The sequence below is a fragment of the Mustela nigripes genome, chromosome 6 (assembly GCF_022355385.1).
Source record: "Mustela nigripes isolate SB6536 chromosome 6, MUSNIG.SB6536, whole genome shotgun sequence".
In the NCBI taxonomy this organism is placed as follows: domain Eukaryota; kingdom Metazoa; phylum Chordata; class Mammalia; order Carnivora; family Mustelidae; genus Mustela; species Mustela nigripes.
The window spans coordinates 19,833,500-19,861,148 of NC_081562.1; the positions used below are offsets into that span (position 1 = coordinate 19,833,500).

General features: G+C 36.7%; 1 protein-coding gene across 1 annotated transcript in view; it reads right to left on the reverse strand.

Moving 5' to 3' along the window:
• The window catches only part of UTP20 (UTP20 small subunit processome component), a 97,532-nt gene that overhangs the window by 25,208 nt on the left and 44,675 nt on the right, over window positions 1-27,649 (reverse strand). The window contains exons 26-41 of the mRNA XM_059402252.1: window positions 26,556-26,722; window positions 24,368-24,576; window positions 18,823-18,966; window positions 18,026-18,105; window positions 16,319-16,536; window positions 14,450-14,594; window positions 13,129-13,216; window positions 12,140-12,283; window positions 11,682-11,732; window positions 11,182-11,334; window positions 9,012-9,167; window positions 8,601-8,741; window positions 7,595-7,732; window positions 3,829-3,968; window positions 3,539-3,621; window positions 728-1,017 (exon numbers count right to left, since the gene is read on the reverse strand). Coding sequence (XP_059258235.1) covers window positions 728-1,017; window positions 3,539-3,621; window positions 3,829-3,968; window positions 7,595-7,732; window positions 8,601-8,741; window positions 9,012-9,167; window positions 11,182-11,334; window positions 11,682-11,732; window positions 12,140-12,283; window positions 13,129-13,216; window positions 14,450-14,594; window positions 16,319-16,536; window positions 18,026-18,105; window positions 18,823-18,966; window positions 24,368-24,576; window positions 26,556-26,722 — 2,347 coding nt within the window. The remainder of the gene's footprint in view (window positions 1-727; window positions 1,018-3,538; window positions 3,622-3,828; window positions 3,969-7,594; window positions 7,733-8,600; window positions 8,742-9,011; window positions 9,168-11,181; window positions 11,335-11,681; window positions 11,733-12,139; window positions 12,284-13,128; window positions 13,217-14,449; window positions 14,595-16,318; window positions 16,537-18,025; window positions 18,106-18,822; window positions 18,967-24,367; window positions 24,577-26,555; window positions 26,723-27,649) is intronic.

A 27,649-nucleotide genomic window follows, 5' to 3' on the forward strand; every position in this document is an offset into this window, starting at 1 on the left:
TTTTTTAAGATTTTATTTATTTATTTGACAGAGAGAAATCACAAGTAGATGGAGAGGCAGGCAGAGAGAGAGAGGGAAGCAGGCTCTCTGCTGAGCAGAAAGCCCGATGCGGGACTCGATCCCAGGACTCTGAGATCATGACCTGAGCCGAAGGCAGCGGCTTAACCCACTGAGCCACCCAGGCGCCCCTGAATTAGACAATATGTAAAACAATGAGTGTAACTGTGTTGCAATAAAACTTCATCTACAACAGGCTGCAGGCCAGATATAGTCCATGGACCACAGTTTGCCAATCCATGTTTTACACTGAGAAGGAAAGGCTCTGACTTATTGAGAATCCACAGCTAAATGTTATACCTGTTAACCAGGAAGAAGATGAATTGTGAACAGCAGAAAAGTAGCCAAGATGTTGTAAAGGGAAACATATTCTGATTTTTAAAAACCTTTTCTTTTTTTGGAAATGAGAGTCATCTAATTAACTGCTTTGGAGATAGAAAGCGTATGTCTACCATATGAAAACCATAACAAAGAAACACCACTGCTTAGCTGCAGCAGGAGATGAACCTAAAGATGATGAGACAAATCAAGGGAGGTAAGCTGTGAAATGCTGAGGAAAAAGAAAAATCCCAAGGCTGAAGTCAATAACAGTTTAGGAGCCTCAGCCTGACAGGGCCCCCCAAACATCCAGTTTCACTCAGACATCCTGTGTCCCAAACAGAATGATTACCGTAGATGCCAGGCATTTATGTAGCCTGGGCAGGATATCCCCAGTTATGGTTCCTTGGATATTTTTAATTGTTCTCTCCAATTCTTCCTTATTCCGAGGAAGGAAAGAGATGGACCCCGAGATACACTCAGGTTCTCTAGCTGATGTCTCTTCACAATCAGGTGGATTGGGATTTTGCAATTCTTTGCTGTCGTCTGACAAACTCTTACATTTGTTTTCCTTCTCTTCCTCATCCATTTGCTCTAATTCCATGGTTTCATGCTCCGGCAACTCAATCACTTCTATTGCATCTATGTTGAGTAAACAACAAAAGTCACCTTACATCAAGTAAGGAAACAACACAATTTGTCACACAGTCTTTCCCACCAACATCTAATAAAAACGAATCATCACTACAGGTAGGCAAGATAAGTGCTGAGGAAAGAGCACTAAATGTGAGGGTTATGGTGTTTTGGTGTCTTACAGTTTGGAGCCTAATGACAAATAGAGACAAGTAAACTCACAATTATGAGGGTGGAAGAGCAAGTGCAGGAATATGTGAGGCGACTAGGCCAGCGGGAGGAGGGGGGGGGTCTTAAAAAAAAAAAAAAAAAGCTTCCAAAGTACTGTGGTTGGGGATTTCCAAAAACAAAAACCTATACTCATGAGCATGAAAATCATAATGGCAGCCAAGAGTTCTCATGTGGAAATGTCCCTGATTATAGGGTTCAGTTTATTAAAGAAAATTAGGCAGTACAGTACTGTGAAGCAAGTCCAGGCTTGGCTCTGCTAACAAGCCATGTGACCAGAGTAGGCTTTGTATTCTTTATCAATAAGATGGAGATGTCATCTACCTTATAAGACTACTATGATGGTTAAATGAGATAAAGTCAACAATGCACCCAAAATATGTTTCTGACACTTCACTAACTTTCAAAAATGGCAGCTATTACTCTTTATTTTGTTTACTGGCCATATAGCTTTATACTTACCATATTCCTTTACATTTCTGAATTGTAATTTTTTATATAAAAAATAATGGGGTAACTACCAACTAAGATTCTTTTAAGATTTTTATAAGAACAAATAAGACAATGTCTTTAAAAGCCCAGGTCATAGTAGGTGCTCAATAAATACTCCAAACATATCTAAGAAGAAAAGAGATAGTTAAGCAAATAAAGTATTTTAAGTTTTAATGTTTCTGTTTATGCAAAATTACAAAATGTAGATTCCACTGCCTGAAGAAAAACTGTTAAGGGGCTTTAGTTTAGTATATTAGTGGTTTAAAACACACATAGTGCCTATAAATTCAAGCCAGTCTTTGTTATTAATTAGTGTGACTCTACAGTGATTTTACTATGAATCATAGAATTAGAAAATTCTGAATAGGAAGGAATGCTGGAGTCGTGCAAACTGAGGGCCAGAATATTTCAATGTCTTTAGCAAAAATAATTAGCCCACTGGTCCATTTAAGTGTTCATTCTTTTCTTTTAACAGGTTAAGGAAATTTCTAATCAGTTCTCATCTGATATCATGAATAGATGCTGAATTTAATCAACTATTTCCCTTGTGTCTCTTTAGAAGACCACATGCTTTTTGGATGTTAATATGTTAAATTCCATTAAACAACTATACCAACTTCATGAGTTAGTGGAGGCCTCCTCTATCTATCATCTAAAATGGCAGGCATAGGTTGAAATTATTGAGTCCTTAAATATTTGTAGAGCCTCCCTATAAAACAGAGTGAACAATGGTATTTTCATTAGAAGATGTTTTTTTTTTTTTTTTTAAAGATTTTATTTATTCATTTGTCCTAGAGAGAGAAGCGAGAGCAAGCACAGGCAGACAGAGTGGCAGGCAGAGGGAGAAGCAGGCTCCCCGCCAAGCAAGGAGCCCGATGTGGGACTCAATCCCAGGACGCCGGGATCATGACCTGAGCCGAAGGCAGCTGCTTAACCAACTGAGCCACCCAGGCGTCCCAGAAGATGGCTTTTAACTACAGAGTCAATTTCTTTGGTGGTTAGAGATGCATCCAGATTTTCTATTTCTTCTAAAGCCAGATTTTGTATTTTTGTTTTTAAGTTTATTTATTTATTTGACAGAATGAGAGAGAGACAGTGAGAGAGGGAACACAAGCAGGGGGAGTGGGAGAGGTAGAAGCAGGCTTCCCGCTGAGCAAGGAGCCCGATGCAGGGCTCGATCCCAGGACTCTGGAACTGAAGGCAGACGCTTAATGACTGAGCCACCCAGGTGCCCCTGTATTTTATTTTTCTAAGAATTTTTATGTCTCATGCAAGTATTCAAATTTATAAGTACATAGATCATAACATTATTTTACCTTTTTCATTTAACTATGACCTTTTAAAATTCCCAATGTTGTTTATTATGCCTTCTATTTTCACTTTTCACTGACAAATTTTGACAGAGCTTTGCCAATTTATAATCTTTTCAAATATCTATTTTTAGCTTTGATGAACTTTTCTTATTGTATCTACTTTATATTTCATTAATTATCACTCTGCTTTAAATTCTTATCTTATGCTTTCTTGGATCTGTTGCTTAATGTTCTTTCCATAATGCAGGTGGTAAAACTGGGTTTCTATATAAATAATCTACAGCTCATTTTTTTAATCATACAATTTAGACTGGCCTTCTCTATTCTTAAATAAATTTTTACACAAATACTCAAAGCATCTGCTTTAACTTCCTCCTGACTCATTCACTGGTCACTGTAGAAAAAGGTGGTAAGCTGAATTTTGCTAACTTTAATTCATCATCATCAGTTATCCAAGAATAGAATGAAAATTTAGTAAAGAAGTTTTAAAAACTTACTTTCATCATTCTGGATTTTTCTTACTTGTTCTTCAAGAGTTTTGTGATCAAAGTGGAATGCTTCTAACACTATTACTAGCAAACTGTTAAAAAAAGAAGGTACACAGAAATGTTTGTTTGATTCACATCATTTGATGATCAAAAGGAAACATTTGAATACCTACAAACATTAGCATAACCTCATTAATACAAGCTGTAAGTAAACTGAGATTAGTAAGACCACTTCAAGAAATAATGCAATGCTGATATTTTAAAAACAAAACAAAAATAAGAAGTTTGACCATACATACCTGACACCCAACTTTTGATTGATCTGTCCTGTCTGTAAAACATGAATGAAATGTTTCAAGTAATATATATATGCTGACCAAGAAAGATGTCTGCAAATAGCTCCAATAACTTCTGAGGCAGCAATGGTTATATTTTCATGCTGTAAAACAAATCAAGATCATCAACATAGAATAACATTTGCCAACAAAACACAAGAGCTAATTTCATACATTAAAAAGCTTAGACAGTAGATGATCAGTAATTATAAGGAAGGAATGCCCAAAGTATACTCCATTTTCCCCCTAGCTCTAAGAAAAGGCACTATCAATTAAAGGAATGACACTGTACTTTAAAGGATATTAATACACTTTGGGCTTTTTCCCACTCAGACCTCTCTGATGGGTTCAAGTCTACAAACAATAAATGAAGTAAATTCAAGTGTAAAAGTTGACAAATACTAAAGTTAACTTTAATGCACAGCTCAACATTCAACAGTACACTGCACTGGAGACATCTCTTTCATGCCATCATAGAGAACAGGGACTGGACTTAAACTATCTTAAACAAAAATATATGAAATAGCAGTTTTCAGACTCTGGACATCAAACAACACAGTTCAGTCTTCCCTGAGTAACAAATGAAGCGTGTCTTATAATTGCCCTAATTCACAGTGTTGCAGCACAAGAGGAGAAACTCAAAAGGGGCTCAGTGGTCTCCCTAATGCAAGGAGACAGAGTTGAGGCTGTGGCAGCTAGAGACCACAGGGCAGAGCACCAGAGAAGAGAGAGCTACAAGGAGAGGCAAGTTGCACGGGCATACCAAGAAGCAGAAAAATACCTCTCACAAGAAGAGAAATCAACCAATTGAAATAGACCCCAAAATGACACATATGATAGACAAATAGTAGACAAAGGCAGTAAGACATATGATAAAATTACATTCCATAAGATCAAGAAGGGACAGGAAAGCAAGAACATGTTAGAGAGAAAGAGGTAAGGTATAAAAAAGGCCCAAACTGAATGTCTAGAAATGGAAAAGACAGTTCTGGGAGGGAAGACACACTAGATGGGATTAAAAGCAGATTAGACTCGGAAGAAAAAAAGATTAACGAACCTGAAGACACAGTGATACAAAAGTAAAACAAAATGAAACCCAGAAAAAAAAAGTAATGGGGGAAAAAAAAAAGAAAAGAAAAAAAAGAAGAGTCTCAGTGTGTTTGGAACAATTCTGAGTGGCCTAATATATAGTGGGGTCTCCAAAAGCAAGAAGGGGACCCAAAGTATTCTTGAAAAAATAATGGCCAAAAATTTACAAATTTGAAGAACACTACAACTCAGTAGCTCCAAGAAGCTCAATAAAGCCCAAGCAAAAGAAACATGAAGAAAACTACACTAAGGCACATTGTAATCAAATGGCTTAAAACCAGTGATAAAGAGAAAAATTTCAAGGCAGGCTGAAAAAAAAGGGTACATTACACTAGGAAGAATAAAGATAGGAATGACTTTTTGTTGGAAGTGATATAAACCAGAAGACAGTAGAGCAATTCTCTTTAAAGAAAAGAAAGGAAAAAAAAATAACTGTCAATCTAGAATTCCATACCTAGAAACATTACCTATAAGAGCAAAAATGAGAAAAGACAAATACGAACTGAAAGACCTCATCATTAGTGACCCGTGCCACAAAAAAAAATCTGAAGGAGGTCTTCCTGTTAGGAGTAAAATGAAACAGGAATATGTCTGGATCTACCCAAAGGAATGACTGGAAAACTGTAATTAACTGGAAGTGACCAGAAATCACAAATATGTAAGCAAATATAAAAGATCTTTCCTTATTTTGAAAGCTCTCTCTAAAAGATAATTGGCTATTTTTTAAAAAGATTTTCTTTATTTGAGAGAAAGAGAGAGAGAAGGCGAGCAGGGAGAGGGGTAGAGGGAGAAGCAGGCTCCCCACTGAGCAAGGAGGGAGACGTAGGACTCAGTCCCAGGACCCTGAGATCATGACCTGAGCTGAGGGCAGACACTTAAGTGACTGAACCACCCAGGCACTCCAATAATTGACTGTTTAAACCAAAAATAACGATGGATAGTGTCGTTTAAAACTGATGTAAAGCCAAAACCTATATAAAAATAGCTACATGATAACTGGTAAGTCAATAGAGATAAAATAAAATCATTAAAAAAAATCCAATTAATTCCATACAAGGAAAGAATAAAGAGGGACAAATGGAAAATAAATAAAAACATCAACAATTTAAACCTAACCATATTAATACTGATATTAAATGTAAATGGCCTAAAACCAATTAAAAGGCAGAGGTTGTCAGATTTGACAAAACTGCCAAGACTCAGTTATATGCTATCTACCAGAAATTAACAGTAAATCAAAAAGTCACAAATATGTTAAAAATAAAACACAAAAAGGGTATACCATGTTAACATTAACCAAAACTAAATATAATTTATTTTTTCCATCTACACCTCTTTCCTATTTTACTGCCATCAAAGTATAAGTTGGCTGGGCTTACTAACTCTTTAAACTGGAATTTTGGGGAGTATTCTTTCATTTACTTAGTTAATTCTTCTTATAAAAATGTTTTTTGGGCACCCGGGTGGCTCAGTGGGTTAAAGCCTCTGCCTTCAGCTCAGCTTATGATCCCAGGAGCCTGGGATCGAGTCCCGCATCAGGCTCTCTGCTCAGCAGGGAGCCTGCTTCTCCTCATCTCTCTCTGCCTCTCTGCCTACTTGCGATCTCTCTCTCTGTCAAATAAATAAATAAAATCTTTAAAAAAAAAAAATGTTTTTTATTTACTTATTTTTTTTTAAAGACTTTATTTATTATTTATTTGACAGAGAGATCACCAGTAGGCAGAGAGGCAGGCAGAGAGAAAGATAGAGAGAGAGAGGGAAGCAGGCTCCCTGCCAAGCAGAGAGCCCAGATGTGGGGCTTGAATCCCCGGACCCTGAGATCATGGCCTGAGCTGAAGGCAGAGGCTTAACCCACTGAGCCATCCAGGTGCCCCTCCCTAGGTAATTCTTTAAAAATTTTTGAAACAACAGGGGAAACCTAACTTTGCACAATACCATGTGGTCAACACAGTATAAATTCAAGTCACAACTCCTGGTATCACCTCAATTAGACTTGAATTTTTGGGTGTTGTATTTCATCAATCTAAACAATAAATATTAAAGCCTTACAATGTGCACAACACTGTTTTTGGCACTATGTAGTATAATAATGAAGAGAGTCCTAAGTTCAAATACAGATTCTCATTCTGTATGTCTTTGAGAAAGTTAAATACCTCACTTATTCCCAGTTTACTTTCCTGTAAAATAGTGACAACAGCACCTATAGGGTTAAGCTATGATGAAGATGAAGTAAGATTATGTTAAGTACTTAGAATAGTTCCTGTATCTGGTATAGTGCTAAAGAAAAGGTAGTTATTGTTTAACTTCCTTTCTTATGAGCCATTTGGGAAAACAATGATTTTGGTAATTATCAGAATTAAGTCCTATAATACAAAAATAAAAGTATGCTATGTTAGTAATGTGATCATTTATTTCTATGAGGGGAACTATTTTGTGGTTGGCCTCTTTGGGCTAATAATAGTGAAAATAAAGATTAAAGCTACTATTTACAGAGCATTTACTATGTGCCAAGTACCATTCTCAGGGCTTCAGAACTATTTTAAGCCTCTAATTGTGTTGACATCAATATGAATGTCACAACCCCATATGTACGTCATGGTATAGGTAGATGTTTAATGGTTTCCCTGATCTAATGTCCTACCTTGAGCATTTTCTCGTCAAAAATTGGAGTCATGGCATAAGGCATGATATAATTCTGAAGAGATTTAGAAGACAGGACAATTTTGCCTTCCATTAGTTGTGTTGCCAGTTTCTTCAAGGCTCTTGCTCGTCTGTGGATCTATGAGTTAGATAAAATAAGAATTAGTTACTGAATACACTCACCTACAACCAGCTCCATTTCAGTATCATGTTATTATTCCACGAAAAGATTAAAGGAGTGAAATACAGTCCATGTGTTACATGAACAAACACCTGTGCCTTGATTTGCTTCCAGAGATATAATCCATAGCATTTGTTTAACAAAGGATCCTAAAGCATTTATATACTTAGGAAATGGCAAAGAAATGTGACACTATTATTGTGGTTTATGATACCATGAAAGAAAACAGACCCTAGGAAAATTGATCATTTCCTATGCTAATCTGACTGACAATCACGAAGACCAAGGAATGAGAGGCTCAAAACTTTTTGGAAAAGTAAAATATATCTTTTTAAATCAGATAGAACAGTTTGAAGTGCTTATTTAAAAAAAAAAACTATTTTATTTATTTATTTGACAGAGATCACAAGTAGGCGGAGAGGCAGGCAGAGAGAAGGAAGCAGGCTCCCTGCTGAGCAGAGAACCTGATGCGGGGCTCGATCCCAGAACCCCAGGATCATGACCTGAGCTGAAAGCAGAGGCTTTACTTATTTATTTTTAAAGATTTTATTTACTTGTTTATTTGGCAGACAGAGATCACAAGTAGACAGAGAGAGGCAGGCAGAGAGAGAAGAGGAAGCAGGCTCCCCGCAGAGCAGAGAGCCCAATGTGGGGCTTGATCACAGGACTCTGGGATCATGACCTGAGCTGAAGGCAGAGGCTTTAACCCATTGAGCCACCCAGGTAACCTGAAGCAGAGGCTTTAACCCACTGAGCCACCCAGGCACCCCTGAGATGCTTAATTTATAGGCAGGAAAAAAGAACTCAACACGAAAGTGTTTTCTACCTGAATATGCTTCATATTCTCAAAGAAGTCCATTTCTGGATCATGGCAATCAGTGAGCTGTACCAAGTCTTTAAATTCTGGTTGATCTGGAAAGGTTTGAATTAAACAGGAAAGCACTGTGGTATAATCCTGTTGTATATTCTGCAAATGCCAAATTGAGAAAAACAAATTTTTTTTTAAAAGAATTTGGTGGGTATTAAGGAGGGCACGTATTGCATGGAGCACTGGGGTATGGTGCATAAACAATGAATTTTTGGAGCTGGAAAAAAATAAAATTAAATTTAAAAAAATTAAAAAAATAAAAATAAAAGAATTTGCTTTCTAGATAATGTAAAGAAACACAGAAAAAAAACCACTATAATGTTTACAATTTTCTTTTAACATAAAACATTCCCATTGTAAACACAATACCTCTGTCTGGCTCTTCAATCCTTTCCTCAACTTCTCCAGGAGTGAACGATGAATGATTTCCCTATATTCTTTCTCCGTGACATTCAGGGCAGCTAACTTTTTGATGATACTCATCAGGCACATGCTGGCATTATCACTTAAAGACATGTCTCCTAACTCGAAACAAGAAAAAACAAAACAAAACAAAGTTATTCTGTGTAATAACTATAATATGGAATATTATTTCCCAATGAGCAGTTTATAAAATGTTGATACTCCTCTATGTAAAGATCCCTCCTAAGAAATGTTCCCCAAGTACATCACATCTAAGGAAGAACTAAATGTAGGGCTGTGAGGAATATGCACGCATACCTCAGAGATCTTGTGACTTTGGTTCCAGACCACCAGATCAAAATGAAAATCGTAATAAAGTGAGTGAAATGAACAAATGAATTTTTTGGGTTCCCAGTACATATAAAAGGTATGTTTACACTATTCTAGAATTTATTAAGTGTGTAATAGCATTATGCCTAAAAAAACAAGGTACATGCCTTAATTAAAAAATACTATCATCTGTTATTTTAGTGCATCATAATCACTGCTCGCAGATCATTGTGATAAATATAATCATAATGAAAAAATATTAGGAGAATCACCAAGATATGACACAGAGATATAAAATAAACAAATGCTGTTGGAAAATGGCACTGATAGGACTTGTTCAAAGAAGGGTTGTCACAAACCTTCAATTTGTAAAAAAAAAAAAAAATATGCCAAAACCAAAAAACACAGTATCTGCAAAGCCTAATAAAATGAGGTAGTCCTGTAGTAAATAACTGAAAAATCATGCTTACTGAGAAGTCACACTCTGATTTGGAAAATAAGATGCAATAGACTTTTTGATTAGTTTTATTTCCCAAAGCAAACAGAATAAAAGATTCACTAAATCTTGTTTTCAATATTCAGTATCATGTGGTAACTGAAAACGACAGAGTTGGCTGGTATAATTTTGGTTAGTTGTGCTCCAATTCCTAGGGTGAGCAATGTAGGTAGTGAATGTGGAGCAAGTATTGCTAACTCAGCAAAGCAGGCAGTGATTTGGAATTCTTTGTGCTAGAATTTGATATGAAATATGAAGAATCAGACCCAAACGGGGAGATTACTTTTTCATATATTACATAATCATTAACATCAGATGAATAGTTATAAAATGCCACAAAGAGATTACTGATGACATTACATGGTTAACTATAAATCAAAGGTTTCATTTTCCCCAGTTTTGGGTTTTAATTCAGTCCAGCAACATGGTACTTAAAATAGTATGAACCCTTTATATTTCTGAATCAATAAAAGAGGGCAAACTGTCAAATAATACAGTGACAAAACTTCAAAACACTGAGATATAATTGAAATACTATACAATTCACCCTTTTAAAGTGTACAATTCAATGTTTCTTGGATATTCACAAGGTTGTACAGCCATCACTACTATCTAACTTCAGAGCATTTTTATCCCCCCGCCCCAAACAAAACCCTGTGCCAATCAGAAGTCCTTCTTCACCATTCCCATTTCTCCCTCCCTGGCAGCCCTTGGTAACCACGGATTTACTTTCTGTCTCTATGAATTTCCCCTATTCTAGCACATGGCTTTTGTATTTTTCAAAGTGCTTCCACATATTATTTTATTCAAAATATTTGTCTTTTAGATCATGAGAATAACAATATGGTCTTCACCAAACAAAACAGTCTGCAGCCACAAGAAATTATACACAAAAATCTGTGTCTTGCTCACAACACAAATTAAGAAATCAGGCCATGCAATTATCATATGATCTCTCTGATATGAAGAATTTGAGAGGCAGAACGAAGGGCCATGGGTGGGGGTAGGGGGAGAAAAATGAAATAAGATGGGATCAGGAGGGAGACAAGCCATAAGAGACTCTTAATCTCATGAAACAAACTGAGGGTTGCTTGGGGGGCGGGGGTAGGGATAGGGTGGTTTGGTTATGGACATTGGGAGGGTATGGGCTATGGTGAGTCCTGTGAAGCGTGTAAGCCTAATGATTCACAGACCTGTACCCCTGGGCAAATAATACATTATATGTTAATTTAAAAAAAAAAAAAGAAATCATATAGTTGTATTATCAAAACAATGAAAAATAATTCATAAATTTTTCCTATAAAAACCTACCTCCATATTATAGAAACAATTATGCATAACTGGAATTAAGTAGTTAACATCAACAGTTTGCATCTCTTTAATATAAGAGGTGATAGTCTGGAATGTTGCGAAGCGAACATCAAAGTTGATATCATCAAGATGTCTTTGATCAAAGGCATTAAGCTACAAGAAATGAAAACATTGAAACACTGTGAAACACTGAAAATGTAGATGAAGGTATACAAATCTTAAATAAAAAAAAAAATGACAATACCTTTTTTTTTTTCTTAAAGATTTATTTATTTATTTATTTATTTGAGAGAGAGAAAGTGAGAGAGAGCATGAGCGAGGAGAAGGTCAGAGAGAGAAGCAGACTTCCCGAGGAGCTGGGAGCCTGATGTGGGACTCGATCCTGAGACTCCAGAATCATGACCTGAGCCGAAGGCAGTAGTCCAACCAACTGAGCCACCCAGGCGTCCCAAAAAATGACAATATTTTTGAAGCAAAAGAGAAATATAAGACTTTCTTACCTTGACAACATCAGTAATATATTTTAATCCACTCTCAAAATCAGAAAGAGTCTGAAAGGAATGAAAACAGTATATTATTACTGAATAAAACCTTAACTTTTCTTTTTTTTTTTTTTTAAAGATTTTATTTATTTATTTGATGGAGAGAAATCACAAGTAGGCAGAGAGGCAGGCAGAGAGAGGGGGAAGCAGGCTCCCTGCTGAGCAGAGAGCCTGATGCAGGCCTCGATCCCAGGACCCTGAGATCATGACCTGAGCCAAAGGCAGAGGCTTAACCCACTGAGCCACCCAGGCGTCCCAAATCTTAACTTTTCTGTCCTCCTCCCTTCAATTCCCTCTTTCCACTCAAATTTATATGAAACATCATGTTGACACCAAGGAAGCAGTCAATATGTATTAAATGTCACAGTGATCTTTTTAAAAAGAGGTGGTTTGGGGTAAAAATGAGTACTACAGACCTGGAAAACTGTACAAAGCAATTGTCTTGACAACTTATTCTTAATAACCGAGAAGAGCTTTGCTAGAGGCTTGAGGAAGTTTGTAGGCTCCAGACAATGTTTCAACAGGTTTTGTACTGTCACCAAAATATCAACCTCTGTATCCTTAAGAAGGAACATTAAGAGAAAGCACATTTTAGTTATTTAGAAAACTGGTCAACTTGGCTTTAATATTATAGCACAAAAAATAAATAACTTTCAATAAGCACAAGTAGTATTCAGAAAAGTTATTTCATAGGCCTTTGAAAGTTTTAACTTTCATTTTAACGTCAGATAAAATCCACAATAATGTCCATTAACAGTTTCTTCCTTTAATTCTAATAGAAAATACACATGGTTTTGGAACATAATTTCTTCTATGTCCAGTCCAAAAAGGGCCAAGAAAAATGAGGTTGCTCAAGAAAAATCCTCACTTCTGGTTCTCTACAGATCTGTGGTCTTCTCTACTGAATTACTGTATAGTAAGAGATGTTCAGTGTAGCTACTAAAGCCTCACTGAGTTTTGAGCCATTTGATTTGACTTGAGATGAAACTAAAAGTTGGAAAATCATTTTAGAAACTCCTAGCTCCATGTAATATTAATATAATCTGACTTTTCATTAGCAGTTCTGCAACTGTGATGCATACTTAAGATTATATGATGCGCTTCTTGGGTTCCAGATTTGTTATTGATCAAAGTGAGAGGAAAAAAAAAAGAAGTGAGAAAAAAAAATGGATTAGAAGCTACAGAAAGAAAAATGAAGGACTGATGAGGATGCTTCCAGCCTCTTGATCCCCCCTTTCCTACCTCTTTCCCAAAGCGTCTCCTCTATTTCTAATTTTATATTTCTGTATAAAATCTTTTTGCAAATACATCACAGGATCTACCCAATGAAAATTATTGCTCATGGATGAACCTTAATAATCAAGTACCACTTTAATGACAAAGCCAATGTCCTGTGAATTTTTACCTGAGGAACATTGCCACGGTGGAGGAAAGGAAGAAGAAGTGTGATGAGCAGAGAACTTTGCTCTTTGTCTCTCATGAACTTGCTGATCCTAGAGAAGGTGAAAAACTGATATGTAAGATACACAAGTGAAGAGTATTTCTCTAAGTAGTTAAACGTTTTGTAGAAAACATGTGACAGACACAGGTGGCTTTTATGTGTTCATGTAGGAAAAGTTTAACTGACTTCTATGCAGGGTCCACTTTTATTTCTCTCCAACTTCAGGCTCATGGCTACTAATCTATTTCTCTTGCAACATCTGATTTTGTAGGTAAGAGGAAACTCCGATGCTATAATCTGAATATCAGCAATTTCTTTTTTTAAATTATTTTTGTTATTACTATTTTTTGACAATTAGTAATTTCTCACTTTACAAAGAAAATAACATTTTTAAGAGCCAAGGCTTGTTTAAGGCTATACATGCGGTATTCAATTTAACTCCCACGATAGCCTTCCATGTTGAAATGTTTAGCCCAATCTTGCCCAAAGAAAACTGAGACTCAGAGAAGCTGATGTCACATCTAAGAAGTGGCAGAGCAGGCCTTTCAAACCCAGTCTTTATGGTGCCTAATCTCTCACTTTCTTTTCACTACCACACAGCCTGTGATAAAATTTAATGAGTATATTTTGTGTGGTTTCCCATTTTGTATAACTTAGAAATACAATAGTATGAATAAGACATGTCAAAGCAATTCCTGGAAGATTCTAATATATCATTTTGTTGTTGAGGTAACAGAAAAAATAAACTTTGAACAGTTAAGTCCTGTAACAATTCATAATTTAAAATGCAAACATTTTTTGTACTCTGGTTTAACAACCCTGCTACAGAAGACACGATTTTATATTACTAGGTCTATTGTCAAAAAGAATCTTTAAAAATCCTTGCAAGATCTTGACCCTTAAAAAACAAACAGAACAACCACAACACGCTCTTTTAAATGAATTATTTTTATCAATTAAACTTTAAAAACAATGAAAAGTATGCGATCTCATGTAACTCAAAATTCTAACTGAACAAAATATACAAATCTATTAACCTACTTTAGAATTTTGAAGCTTATTCTCTCATAATAAAATGAAGATAGATACCATAAAGTTTTCTAATGAATATACAGGCAGAGAAGAAGAATTCTACGTTATCTTAAAAATGGAGGGCATTTAAAAATACTTAAAATCTTTTCAGCTTATTACCACATTAAAATAATTGAAAAACTGGGTAAAAAATTAGCAAAAATTAAAACCACGGATAGTAATGTTATCTTTTAAGGACCAATATATCACTTACTTTGACAGAATGCCAAGTTCCTTACTGACTTGTGCCCTATTCTTCTTCTTTTTCACCTTTTCTGCACTTATTGTGGTTTTGCTAAGATACTGGAGAATTGCAGGTACATGAGGTAGAATTAATCGTCCTCCCATTGTGATAGAATCTGAAAAAAAAGTAATAAATGTTTTGATTCTAATGAACTATTAAGGGATAATCGTATACTATCTTCATAATGATAGACAAGGAGAGCACTCAATTTTCATAAAAATATAATAAATTTTAGTGAGAAAGGAATCCATCAAAATCCTTGAGGAGAACACAGGCAGCAACCTCTTCGACCTCAGCCGCAGCAACATCTTCCTAGGAAAATTGCCAAAGGCAAGGGAAGCAAGGGCAAAAATGAACTATTGGGATTTTATCGAGATCAAAAGCTCTTGCACAGCAAAGGAAACAGTTAACAAAACCAAAAGACAACTGACAGAATGGGAGAAGATATTTGCAAACGACATATCAGATAAAGGGCTAGTGTCCAAAATCTATAAAGAACTTAGCAAACTCAAACCCAAAGAACAAATAATCCAATCAAGAAATGGGCAGAGGACATGAACAGACATTTCTGCAAAGAAGACATCCAGATGGCCAACAGACACATGAAAAAGTGCTCCATATCACTCGGCATCAGGGAAATACAAATCAAAACCACAATGAGATATCACCTCACACCAGTCAGAATGGCTAAAATCAACAAGTCAGGAAATGACAGATGCTGGCGAGGATGCGGAGAAAGGGGAACCCTCCTACATTGTTGGTGGGAATGCAAGCTGGTGCAGCTACTCTGGAAAACAGCATGGAGGTTCCTCAAGATGTTGAAAATAGAACTGCCCTATGACCCAGCAATTGCACTACTGGGTATTTACCCTAAAGATACAAATGTAGGGATCTGAAGGGGCACGTGCACCCGAATGTTTATGACAGCAATGTCCACAATAGCCAAACTATGGAAAGAACCTAGATGTCCATCAACAGATGAATGGATCAAGAAGATGTGGTATATATACACAATGGAATACTATGCAGCCATCAAAAGAAATGAAATCTTGCCATTTGTGACAACATGGATGGAACTAGAGCGTATCATGCTTAGCGAAATAAGTCAAGCGGAGAAAGACAACTATCATATGATCTCCCTGATATGAGGAAGTGGTGATGCAACATGGGGGCTTAAGTGGGTAGGAGAAGAATCAATGAAACAAGATGGGATTGGGAGGGAGACAAACCATAAGTGATTCTTAATCTCACAAAACAAACTGAGGGTTGCTGGGGGGAGGAGGGTTGGGAGAAGGGGGTGTGATTATGGACATTGGGGAGGGTATGTGCTTTGGTGAGTGCTGTGAAGTGTGTAAACCTGGCGATTCACAGACCTGTACCCCTGGGGATAAAAATATATGTTTATAAAAAAATAAAAAATTAAAAAATATATATATAATAAATTTTAACTATAAAGATTAAATAACTTTTTTCTTAGTCATAATAGCAGTATTATTAGCTAAATTATAAATTTATAAAGCCCCTGAGGCTTTATGTAAGACATTTTTGGTTTAGTAAAAGAACTGTTAGGATAATTTGACAAGAAGAATTCAGAGACATGACAGTGGAAGTCATTAAATTTCCTGATGGATAGTTGAGCTTTCTGGAGCATAAATAATCCGAATTTCTACTACTACACAGAAAATTCAGTTTATATGAATTGGTATTAATTCCTATAGCAAAGAAATTCTTTTAATAATAAAAGTAATTAAAAGAATCAAATTGTGTTGAAATTTTCCATTCTGAGAGCACAAATGCTTCAGAAATCTAAGAATCATTTACTTTGTACAGCACACATACCATCTGCACTTTCCATGTACACACATCCAGTTACTGGCAAGCTCAAAAGTGTTTCTGTGGGTTCAAAATCTGGAAGGTTAAGAAGGTCATCGGCTATATCCATCACAATAGAGGCTGTGGCTTCTGAGAGATTCTTTGCTGAGAGAATTGCAAAAACGTTGGTCAGGATATCACACTCTGGGAACCCAGGTTTCTGTTTAGCCAGGAAAGGGAAATATCTGCAAGGAAAAACACTGAAGTTGTCATCTTATTTCTCAATATATTTTTTTCTGAAAACAAGTTCAGTAAGAATTTCCATATTGAGTTTAAATATATGTGTGTACCAACATCAAAAGGGAAATTACTTTAAAATCTAAAATTTGATGGATAATTCCAGGCATCTCACAAAGATTGTTATTTAGGCACTTTATGTATCTCTCTCATTTAATCCTCATAACATCTCTATAATTTGGTAACCTTGTCCCTATATTACAGATAAAAAAACTGAGACGATTCTAAAGCCACTGAGGTAGTTAAGTTGTAAAGCTGAGATGTGAACATGGTATGAGCCTTTTCTAAAAGAAATGTACTGAAGACAGGCTATTTTTCAACTATAAACCTTCTAGAATGTGAATGTATATATACTCACATAAAAACCAATGCTGTACAACATGGGAATCAGGAGTACAGACCAAAGAACCATTTACCGTGTTAGCATATGCAACATTCAGAGAGCAGCATCATTTTTGGGAGAGGTGGTGAATCCACCCCCAGTATGAAAGATGAAAGACACACACAAATGACAGGAGCATCCTACCCAGAGGAAACACACCCACAAGGATAGAGTACACAAAGGCTTTCCAGCCAGTGGCAAACCAGCAACTGTTCTACTTCAGGGATGTAGTCCTCTAATGATCAGCAGGAGGGTAAAACCAAAAAAATTCAGATAGTTTTACCACTTTATCATCATTGGAAAATGGCTCAAGCACTTTTAACATAGTTAGTGCTAAAAGTGCTTAAGCTCTTTTCTTCCAGAAAAGTTGGAAGTACATCCCTAACAATAACAGTACTTCTGATTTTTAAGTTTTAATGAAACTGTAAATCTAGCAAAAATGCGTTTTACTAAAATATGTGTAAGTTTAACTTCCATTGCAAAATGTTATTTTACCTTTTTTTTTCTTTTAGGATTTTATTTTTATATTTGACAGAGAGAGATCACAAGTAGAGAGAAAGAGGGAAGCAGACTCCCTGCTGAGCAGAGAGCCCAATATGGGACTCAATCCCAGGACCCTGAGATCATGACCTGAGCCGAAGGCAGAGGCTTATTATTAACCCACTGAGCCACCCAGGTGCCCCCTATTTTTCCCTTTTTCAAAAATAATAAATGAACACTCTAAAGATATATCATAAAAATTACCTCTTTCCTGTTCTGGGGTACCCAAACCTCCACATGCTATAGTAACATTACCAGTTTCTCATGTATCCTTTTAGGCATTTTCTACTTCACTTTATATTTATACACATGCACAGGTATTTTTCTTGGGTTACACTGTTCAGCAGCTTGTGTTTTTCTTTAAACCTGTGTATTCTGAAATTCAGCTACCTTATTCTCTTTAACTGCACCTATAGTATTTCACCATAAATCATATTATTAGTAACCTTGACTCATTTTGACTAGAATGGTCTAAAACACTGTCCTTTTTAAAGGTGGGAGAAAAATGGTCATACCTTGCGTTTCTGCTCCAGACACTAATCAGTTTCAGCAGAGGAGTAGGAGAATACTGACTCTCAGATCCAAGCCTTCTGATCTAGGACACAAAATAAAAACAGAATACAAAATAAAAACATACAGAATTGTCGGGAAAAAACAACTAAAAAGCAGAGCAAGTACAGAAATCCAAGAGGATAAACAGCCAAGGGATAAACAGCCAAGGGACAGAGGTTAACATTTAAAGGACAGACTGAAGAAAAAAATAAAGGAATCCAAAATAATGGTTACAGGGGGAAAATGGCAAAGATGGAGCAAGAAGTGCTAGGCCCTTAGAAGCAATGAGGTACTTTAGGTTTCAATTGGTTAGAAGCGACAGAGCTCAAGCAGCTAGAATTCCTAAAATCAAGTCTCCTCCATAGTCTTTTTAGCTATAGTTAAATAACAGGAGTCATCACAAAATGGTTACAAACAAGGTAACAAGGGTATCTGTGTATTTTCCCTTATGCTTGTCAAAAATCCAGAGACACATCACTGAGGTGCTGTAACAGTTATATTCCATTTGCTTAAGAGACACAACCATATTCAAATTAACCTTAACTATAAATGTCGTGGTATTAAAGAAACCAGCTCTTGAGCTTTAGGTGATAGTGGAGGCAAAGCAAAGTGTTCTAAAATGTTCAGAAACAAAGGAAGCCTCGATGTAAAAGAAAAGGCCAGGATAGGCATTCATGTCTGGGTGTAGACTGTGCTGGTTGAAGTCATACCAAAGGAAGAAGCAGAAGGTGTCTGGGAAGAGGGTAGTAAAATAGTTTACCTGGGGCCACACTGCACCATGAAATACAGCATCAATTTCTTCTGTTCTGAATTGGTAAGACTCCCAGTCCAGAAAGATGTCAGTTACCATTTTGATTCCAAGACGTCTTAAATTTTTCAGTGGGTTAATAAACCTGAGCTGTATCTGTAAAACAAAATCTTCTCTTAAAAACACGTTTCATTTTTATCCTTCATTCCTCAAGGAGGCACTGTTGCTCAGATGGCTAAGAATCAAACTGGACATCCTGTTAAGTCTATTGACTGTGGCTCTAATCTACATGGAAATTCAACTCATCATATCATACTGCTTTTCTCATTGAACAAGATAGGAAAGCAGAGACTTAAAAAATCAAATGGTGAGATGTGTTCCGTTATCACTGCCAAGTAAAATCACATTAAAGTGTCCTTTGCAGGGGAAAAAAAATCACAAGTGGAACAGCTGTTTGGTGTCCTACATTGTTGTATTTCTTTAGCTAAGTTATTGTCTCAAATATAATCCTGATTCCTTCCTATGAACAGAACATTCTAAATAAAACAAACCTTCCTTTTTCTTTTTTCTTATTTTTTGCCATCAAAATACCTTAGATTAGGGGGAAAAATTAAACCTTTATTTCTTTTTTTAAAAATATTTTTTATTTTCTTATAAACATATAATGTATTATTAGCCCCAGGGGTACAGGTCTGTGAATCGCCAGGTTTACACACTTCACGGCACTCACCATAGCACACACCCTCCCCAATGTCCATAACCCAGCCACCCTTTCCCTCCCCTCCCTCCCCCCGGCAATAAACCTTTATTTCAAATGAAGTGACTTTCTTTTTCACTGTTTCATAACTTGTATTATTTTTTATTTTTTCTAAAACTAGGAGTTTTCAATCATTTTTGTTAACATTAGTCTAGGAGACTAGTTAAAGAATTTATGGTCTCTCTCTATAGTGGAATACTTCATATAGTATAAGAGAATGAGGCGACTGAATCAAGGTATGGGAAGATCTCAAAACATATAGTTAAAAGGAAAATGCAATTTGGAAAAAAATCATAATTTGTCTGTTCAGAGGCACACAGGCTGGAGTGGGTGGATGCCTGAGTTAACCGCAAAGCTCTTTCATAACAGACTTTGCTACTTCTACTGGCATCTCCTTCCCTACTGGTTACAAAATCACAAATACGTGGCCCGTGTGCTCAGGCTCAGAGCACAATAAGTTAGTGACCCCCACCATTAAGTCCAATGGCATGACAGCCACTGACCTCAGCTTAAAAATACCACTGGAGGAAAATGTATTAACTAGTGTGCCAGACTGGAAATGCCAAAGATATCCAATGGGGGGGGGGCGGATTATAAATTTGAAAAAGGGAATGCCTGGGTGGCTCAGTTGGTTAAACAGCTGCCTTCCGCTCAGGTCATGATCCCAGCGTCCTGGGATCGAGTCCCACATCCGGCTCCTTGCTCAGCGGGGAGCTTGCTTCTCCCTCTGCCTCTGCCTGCCATTCTGTCTGCCTGTGCTCACACTCTCCCCCTCTCTCTCTCTGATAAATAAATAAAATCTTAAAAAAAAATTTTTTTGAAAAAGGAAAAGCTTCAGGGAAGAGGCATAATTTCTAGCAGATCTTAAAGGAATGTTGTAAAAACCAAACAAATGGGGTAAGGCGCAACCACTAAATGTTTTTCCATTCGATTAATATACTGTGGTCTCTGGATATGTAAGTGGCCAACATATTTTTACATGTGACCTTAGTGAGCTACATCAAAATCTAAAAAACACCCTGAAATTTATGAAGACAACACAATACTCTAAATAACGACTATCAAGTTTTATGGCCACAACATCATGAAGAAAATTGTAGACTTTAGTTCCTAGAGGAACAGTCTACATGACTGAATTTCATGTACATTTAAGTTACTCCGTTGTTTAAATGTTCCAAAATAATAAAATCAAACTAAAATAACCCTCATGATATACACTTCAGTGTCAGTCAATGTCTTGGAGGAATTAAAAGATACAAAAAAAGTAAATGTATAATTTCGCTCAAATACCCACATGTAGAAGTTTAACTTACTTAAGCAGTATTACTATTCAGTAATTCATTACAGTACCTCAAGGAATTCTTTGAACTTGTCCATGAATTTTTTTAAAAAGCTCCAAACTGACAAAAACCTTAGCACCTCACTAACTAATGATCTATAAAATTGCATAAATGATCTTTTGAGTCACTGATTGTTGACTCAGAAGTAAGGCTGCATTACTGAGTAACTTCTTCTAAGTTAACCAAAAAGTCAGAGAAATTATACAGGGTTTATAAAATCTCTAGCCTTTTATGATTTAATATACCCAGGTATGAAGTTACTATCACTCACTATAAGGCATAAATGAAAATTTCTCACAGAATTCCCCCTAATACCACGAAGCTCTCATAAAACACAGAGAAAGAATTTTCCAAGACCTCTTTTCAGCTTGCAGTGTTGGCCCCCCACAAGCCTTTTTTTCACAAAGTAATCAGAGTGACATTTTAAAAATATCAAACAGACCTTATTACTCCCTGGCTTTAAACTTCTCCAGTTTTCCCAGTACACTTTGAAATAAATCCATCTCAGAGCCCATGAGGCCCTACCTACCTCTCGACTTTATCTTATATGATTCTTCTCCCTCCTTGTGCTCTATCCAACTTGCCCTTCTGTCTGTTCTTAGATTTGTCAAAACTGTTCTACCTCAGGGACTTAACACTACTAGTCATTTTCTCTGCCTAAAAATGTTCTTCCCACAGCTGAATCGATAGAGGAATTCAAATACTACTTCCTTAGACAGGACACTGGCCATCCTAATAAAAGCAGCACCCATTCACTCCCAGTTTGGTCACTTCCTATCACATCCTTTGATTTTATTTTAAAACCTTCACATCTTCACGTCTCTCCTCAACATGCTCATATTTTCCTCTACTTTTGTGAATATATGGAGTGTATCCCTAATAGCTATTTTAAGTTTTTGGCTAATTCTATCATCTGAGCAAAAAGCAGGCTGGGTCTGCTTCTATTGATTGATTTTTCTCCTTATTATGAGTAAAATTTTCATCCTTCTTGGCGTGCCTGGGAAAACTTGACTGGATGTCAGAGACACTGAATTTTGTTTTCATTTAAATCATTTGAAAGCTTTTGAGTTTTGTTCTCTGATGTAATTAATTTACTTGGGAAAAGCATGATCTTTGTAAGCTTTGCTAGGTGTTGCCAGGGCAGCCTTTATTCCTGAGCTAATCTGGTTCCACTACTGAGGCACTCCCCTACCTAGGATTCTTCCTGGTGCCTTGGGTTTATGGGGTTTCTGCTCTGGCTGTTGGGACCAGGAGCCATTCTTAGCCTTGTATTTGTCAGAGGACTATTCTCAGCCTCCCCCTTTCTCATAGTTTTTCCATGTCTGTTCAAGATGGATCAACAGGGACTTGATTTGGCCTTCCTTCTCAAGCAACTAAAAAACTGAAGAGAATCTATGAGATAATAATTTTCAGATACTAGATAGTAGGCAGCAAAGGGCAGTAAGCCCTAAAGGGGTAAACTAATAAGGGGAATCCTATACATTCCCCAGATTCCTGCTTGGAGTTTCAGGCTAAGTGTGAGAAGGAAGAGTCCAGGTACAGGCCAGTCATCTTCCAAAGATGAGGAGATGGAGTCGTGTGGCTTGGGGAGAACTGATAGGCAGAAGTACTGGCGGGACGAAAGCTAGAGAGAGATCTGCAGAGGTTCTCATTTATTTCCCTTTCAGGTCTCACCACCAAGTGACATTATTCTCATTGTTTCTGTATTTATTAAGTCTTTTTCTCCCATTATATTGAGTCCTTGTCTGAGTCTCATTCCCCACCTAGAATGATGTCTGGCAGATGGTAGGCATGAAATAAATATTTACTAAATAAATAAGGGGAGAGGAATTCTTGTTTTCCCTGTTTACTGTTCCATGTCCAGTGCTTACAACAGTCCCTATCACATAGCAGGGGCTCGATTAATATTTGTTGAAGGAATGAAAGAATAAAGAAAATAAAATGGTGCCTAAAAAACAGAAGGTATGTTCTAAATCCCTGGAGCTTGGTAATCAGAGGACAGCATTTCATCAACTAAAGGAGATTTATATCCATGTGTAGTCCAAAAAAAAAAAAAAACCCCAGCATAAAATTCTGGCTGTCAATTTTCAGTTAACATGACCATATCTAAGAGGCTGTTCACCAGGCATATCAACAAATCAAATGAAACAAATTTGAGCCCAATTAAAACTGTGCCCATTTATCATTAACTGAGAATCAACAGCAAAAATCTTTGAGTCTAGATCTTCACTTCAAGTCCCACTAAGAGGCCTTTAGTCCATAAAGACATTAAGTTTCCGTAAGCTTTCCAAATACTTATGCCCACAAACTTGTTTCAACAGAACATAAATATATTGTCTTTAATACAATTCAGAAAATATTTACTGAGCACCATCTTGTGAAGCTTCTGGCAGTTAGCTGGCTGCTGGGTCTTGCTACTTATCTTTACTCAAAACATCGCACTTACAGTAGGCAAGCTTTTACTTGCCAAAGATCTCTGCGCAGCTCTTATCTCAAAGTAACAAGGGTGAGGCTAACTGTATTCTGTTCATTCTCCAAGAGTTCTGGATAAAGTTGGAAGATGTCTTATACCTCTAGGCTCTTGAAATTAGAATGTGAAATACCAGATCAGCTATCCCTGTATATAGAACTGTACTATATATACTGTATATAGAACTAACAAACTAGCTATATCTCCATATATAGAACTAACTCACATCTATTATTTAAAGTCTCTTTAAAATATACAAGTGATATATAGCTGACCCTTGAATAATGCAGGGGTCAGGGGCATTGAACCCCTGCATAGTCCTAAGTTTTGACCCCCCAGAATCTTAACTATTAATTGCTTGCTGTTGACTGAAAGCCTTACCAATACCATAAACAAGCAATTAACATGCACTTTGTATGTTATATCTATTATATAATGTACTCTTACTTTAAAATAAGGTCAGATAGAGTAAAAGTTATTAAGAAAATCATCAGGGGGGCAGCTGGGTGGCTCAGTAGGTCAAAGCCTCTGCCCTTGGCTCAGGTCATGATCCCAGGGTCCTGGGATCAAGCCCCACATCGGACTCTCTGCTCAGCAGGGAGCCTGCTTTCCTTCTTCGCCTGCCTCTGCCTACTAGGACCCTGAGATCATGACCTGAGCCAAAAGCAGAGGCTTTAACCCACTGAGCCACCCAGGCGCCCCATAAATAAAATCTTAAAAAAAAAAAACCAAAACGAAAATCATTAGAAAGAGAAAGTACATTTATGGTGCTGCACTATGTTTATCAGAAAAAAAATTCCATTTTTAAGTGGACTCACATAGTTTAAACCCAGGTTGTTCAAGGGTCACCTATAATTTGCATCCTCCAACTGCTCATAAATATTTAAAACAGTGAAGACTATTAGATATTCAGGTCCCAACCAATTTCCCAAGTAAAATGCAGACTCTTACTAGCCCAAGAAAAAAGCAACTACAGTGAGTTTGTCTCACCTTTTCTCGTTGGTCAAGGATGTGTGATGCCGTCGCTGTCATGCACAGCAGTATCTGCAAAATCTTCGGTAAGTATGCACTGATCAGATGACTGATGTTCTTTAATACTGTTTCAAGGCTATTTAAGATACCATGCTGACGACCTAAAGGAAGAACTTTAGACAAATCCAAATCTTCTACTGCTTGAATGACTGCAGAATGACACTCTCCTAATGAAACAAAGATATCATGTAAAAGGAAGTATTACTTACTTTCTAATTACAGCTTCCTTTTTTCAATTGGAAATATTAGTTACTAATTACAGCTTCTTTTTTTCAATTCCCTCAATGATAAAGTATTTTCTAGAGTTCCAATGATTTATACCTGATAATATACTTTCTTAATGTATTTTCCTCTGATTCTCTTACCAAATTCAGTGAACTAGGCATGGGAGGTTTTAGTATTACCACACTACAGACGAGGAAACTGAGAATAAAGGAGAAACTTGTGCCAGAACTAAATCTCCATTCTCATCCTATTTAGACTAGTCCCCCAAACCTGAAATAGCATTAGTCTTTTGTTCCACCTAGCAACTCCCATGCATTTTTCTCACTCTCAGCTTTCACTGTCTATGTTGACTTGGGCAGTTTCATAGAAAATGTACTGCCTGCTACATTAGGAGTTTCTAGAATACTGAAGATCAAATGTTTTCTCTCGACACCACTGATGAATAAATAAAACAACAGTCCTTTATAAACTGGCACCAAACTGATTTCGTAATTTACTTAAAAGACGAATTGTTATTGCTTGAACTTTACTTCAAACCACTGGTATGAAATCATGAGCTTGCTAATTCATACACCTAAATGCTCTATCCAAAAACAGTATCATATATAGCTCTCCTCTTACAATGGAAGCTGTTTCATTGAACAAATGCCTTTGTCTTCATCAAAGCCAGCTTCCTTCACAGGGCAATATTACACTAAACGAAAACATTTTAACAGCTGAATCCATTATCATAAAAAAAACCCACAAAATTTCATACAACATATAACCGTACAAGTAAATACCTGTGTTTGCCTAAAGCAAAGCGATTACGGGGTGAGAAAGAGATTCTATAATCAGAAAGATCTACCATTTTCTAGCTGAATGGTAAGCAAAATAGTAAACTCTCTAAGCCTCAGTTTCCTCATTGGTAAAATGGGAACAGTCAAGTAATGATACCTCGGGTGGTTGTTTTATGGATCAAATGAGTTGGATGTAAAAGGGCCCATCATAATGTTGGGCATGGAGTAAGCACTCAATAAATATTAGCTATTATTATTAACTACTAACATTGCATACCAGAGAGCATTTTGTCTCATTGGATATACCTATACTATTCACTTTAGATGGTGAGGTTAAGAGAATAAATAATTACTTTTCTATTTTCAAAAGTATCCAGGGTACAGGAGGTATTTAACAAGTCATAGTCAACAGATGAATGACTCAGTGAATAAATAAATACTAAGACAATTAAAATTAATTTCTCAGTATGCCCTAAGTTTCTAAGGAGAAACCTATTCATTCTATCTGGGTAAGTACTATTTTTCAAATGGCCTAAATGCACAACAACAAAATGCACACTTCTTTTCTTTCTTTCTTTCCTTCTTCTTTTTTTTTTTTTTTTAATTTTATTTATTTGACACAGAGAGAGAGCTCAAGTAGGCAGAGAGAGTGGGGGAAGCAGGCTCCCTGCTGAGCAGAGAGCCCGATGCAGGACTCGATCCCAGGACCCTGGGATCATGACCTGAGCTGAAGGCAGAGGCTTAACCCACTGAGCCACCCAGGTGCCCCACTTCTTTTCTTTCTTATTTTATTTTTTAAAAATAATCTCTACACCCAATGTGGGCCTCGAACTTACAACCTCAAGCTCAAGAATCATATGCTCCACAGACTGAGCCAGCCAGGCATGCCCCAAAATAAACATTTTCTAAGCAGGGGCTTACTAACCCATGGATGATGATAATCCCCAGGATAAACTGTGAGCTCCACCTAATTCAATCAAAATTTAAAATAACTAACTCCACTTCAGCCAAAAGGCCACCAATGAGATTGGGAGGAACAATCCCATTAGAAAGATGTCTAAGAGCATGGGAAACCTAGCCAGAGACATCTTAAGTCTGCAGGAGAAAATACACATTCAAAGTAGCAGAAACTTGAGAACTACCATTCTTGAAGTGCTTCACAGGTTCAAACAGCAGGTCTAAGAATATCTGAATCTCCTCTGGTTGGGTCCCAGCAAGGAACCTCAGGACAATGGACATGCGGGTGCCTGAAGCGGCTTTCCCCTGAGTTTTACTGCCAGTCTTATTCTTCATTCGGCCATACAAAATTCTAAAAAAGCCAAAAGAACATTATTTTGTTTGCACATTAATCCTAAAACACAATACTAGTCATTCTGTTTTCCTAAGAGGCTAGAATAGCAGCAATAAGACAGACTTAAAAGGTTATTATAAAACAAGTAAGGATGAAAATAGAAATTAGATATTTAACATAGAAAAACCAGAAAAATGGGGTGCCTGGATGGCTCAGTGGGTTAAAGCCTCTGCCTTCGGCTCAGGTCATGATCCCAGGTTCCTGGGATCTAGCCCTGCACTGGGCTCTCTGCTCGGCAGGGAGCCTGCTTCCCCCCACTCTTCTCTCTACCTGCCTCTCTACTTGTGATCTCTGTCAAGTAAAATAATAAAATCTTAAAAAAAAAAAAAATCAGAAAAACAAGAGCAACAACAACAAAAAAAACCCCAAACAACAAGGCTGAGGGAAGCCGGAAGAAGGAAATAATAAAGATAAAAGCCGAAAGGTGGTTCTATGTAGGAGGAAAAAAGCAGTAAAATAGGCAAGCCAAATGAAAATGAAAATACATAGATTAAAAGGAAATAAGTGAATATAATGTTAAGTAAAATAAGGAAACCTGAAAGTCTTAAATGTGTAATCTTCTGGAAAAGAAAAGAAAACAAAACAAATAAGCAAAAGGAACTTAAGAAGAAAACCTGAATAGAACTAATCATAAGTAAACATGGGACCCATATAGTTTTTCAAATGAATTTTTTAAATTTTCAAGGAAAACATTCTCATGCTATAAAGTTTCATAGCTAAGAGGAAGAAGGAACAGTCCTTTCTCTTTTATGAAGGTGGTATAATTGTGATAATGAGATGGGTTGAAGAACAAAAATAAAAGTATAAAATTATATACTGATTTGCTTACAAATGTAAAACCCATTTCTTTAAATACAGTATCCAGTGCTGCATTAAAACAATATT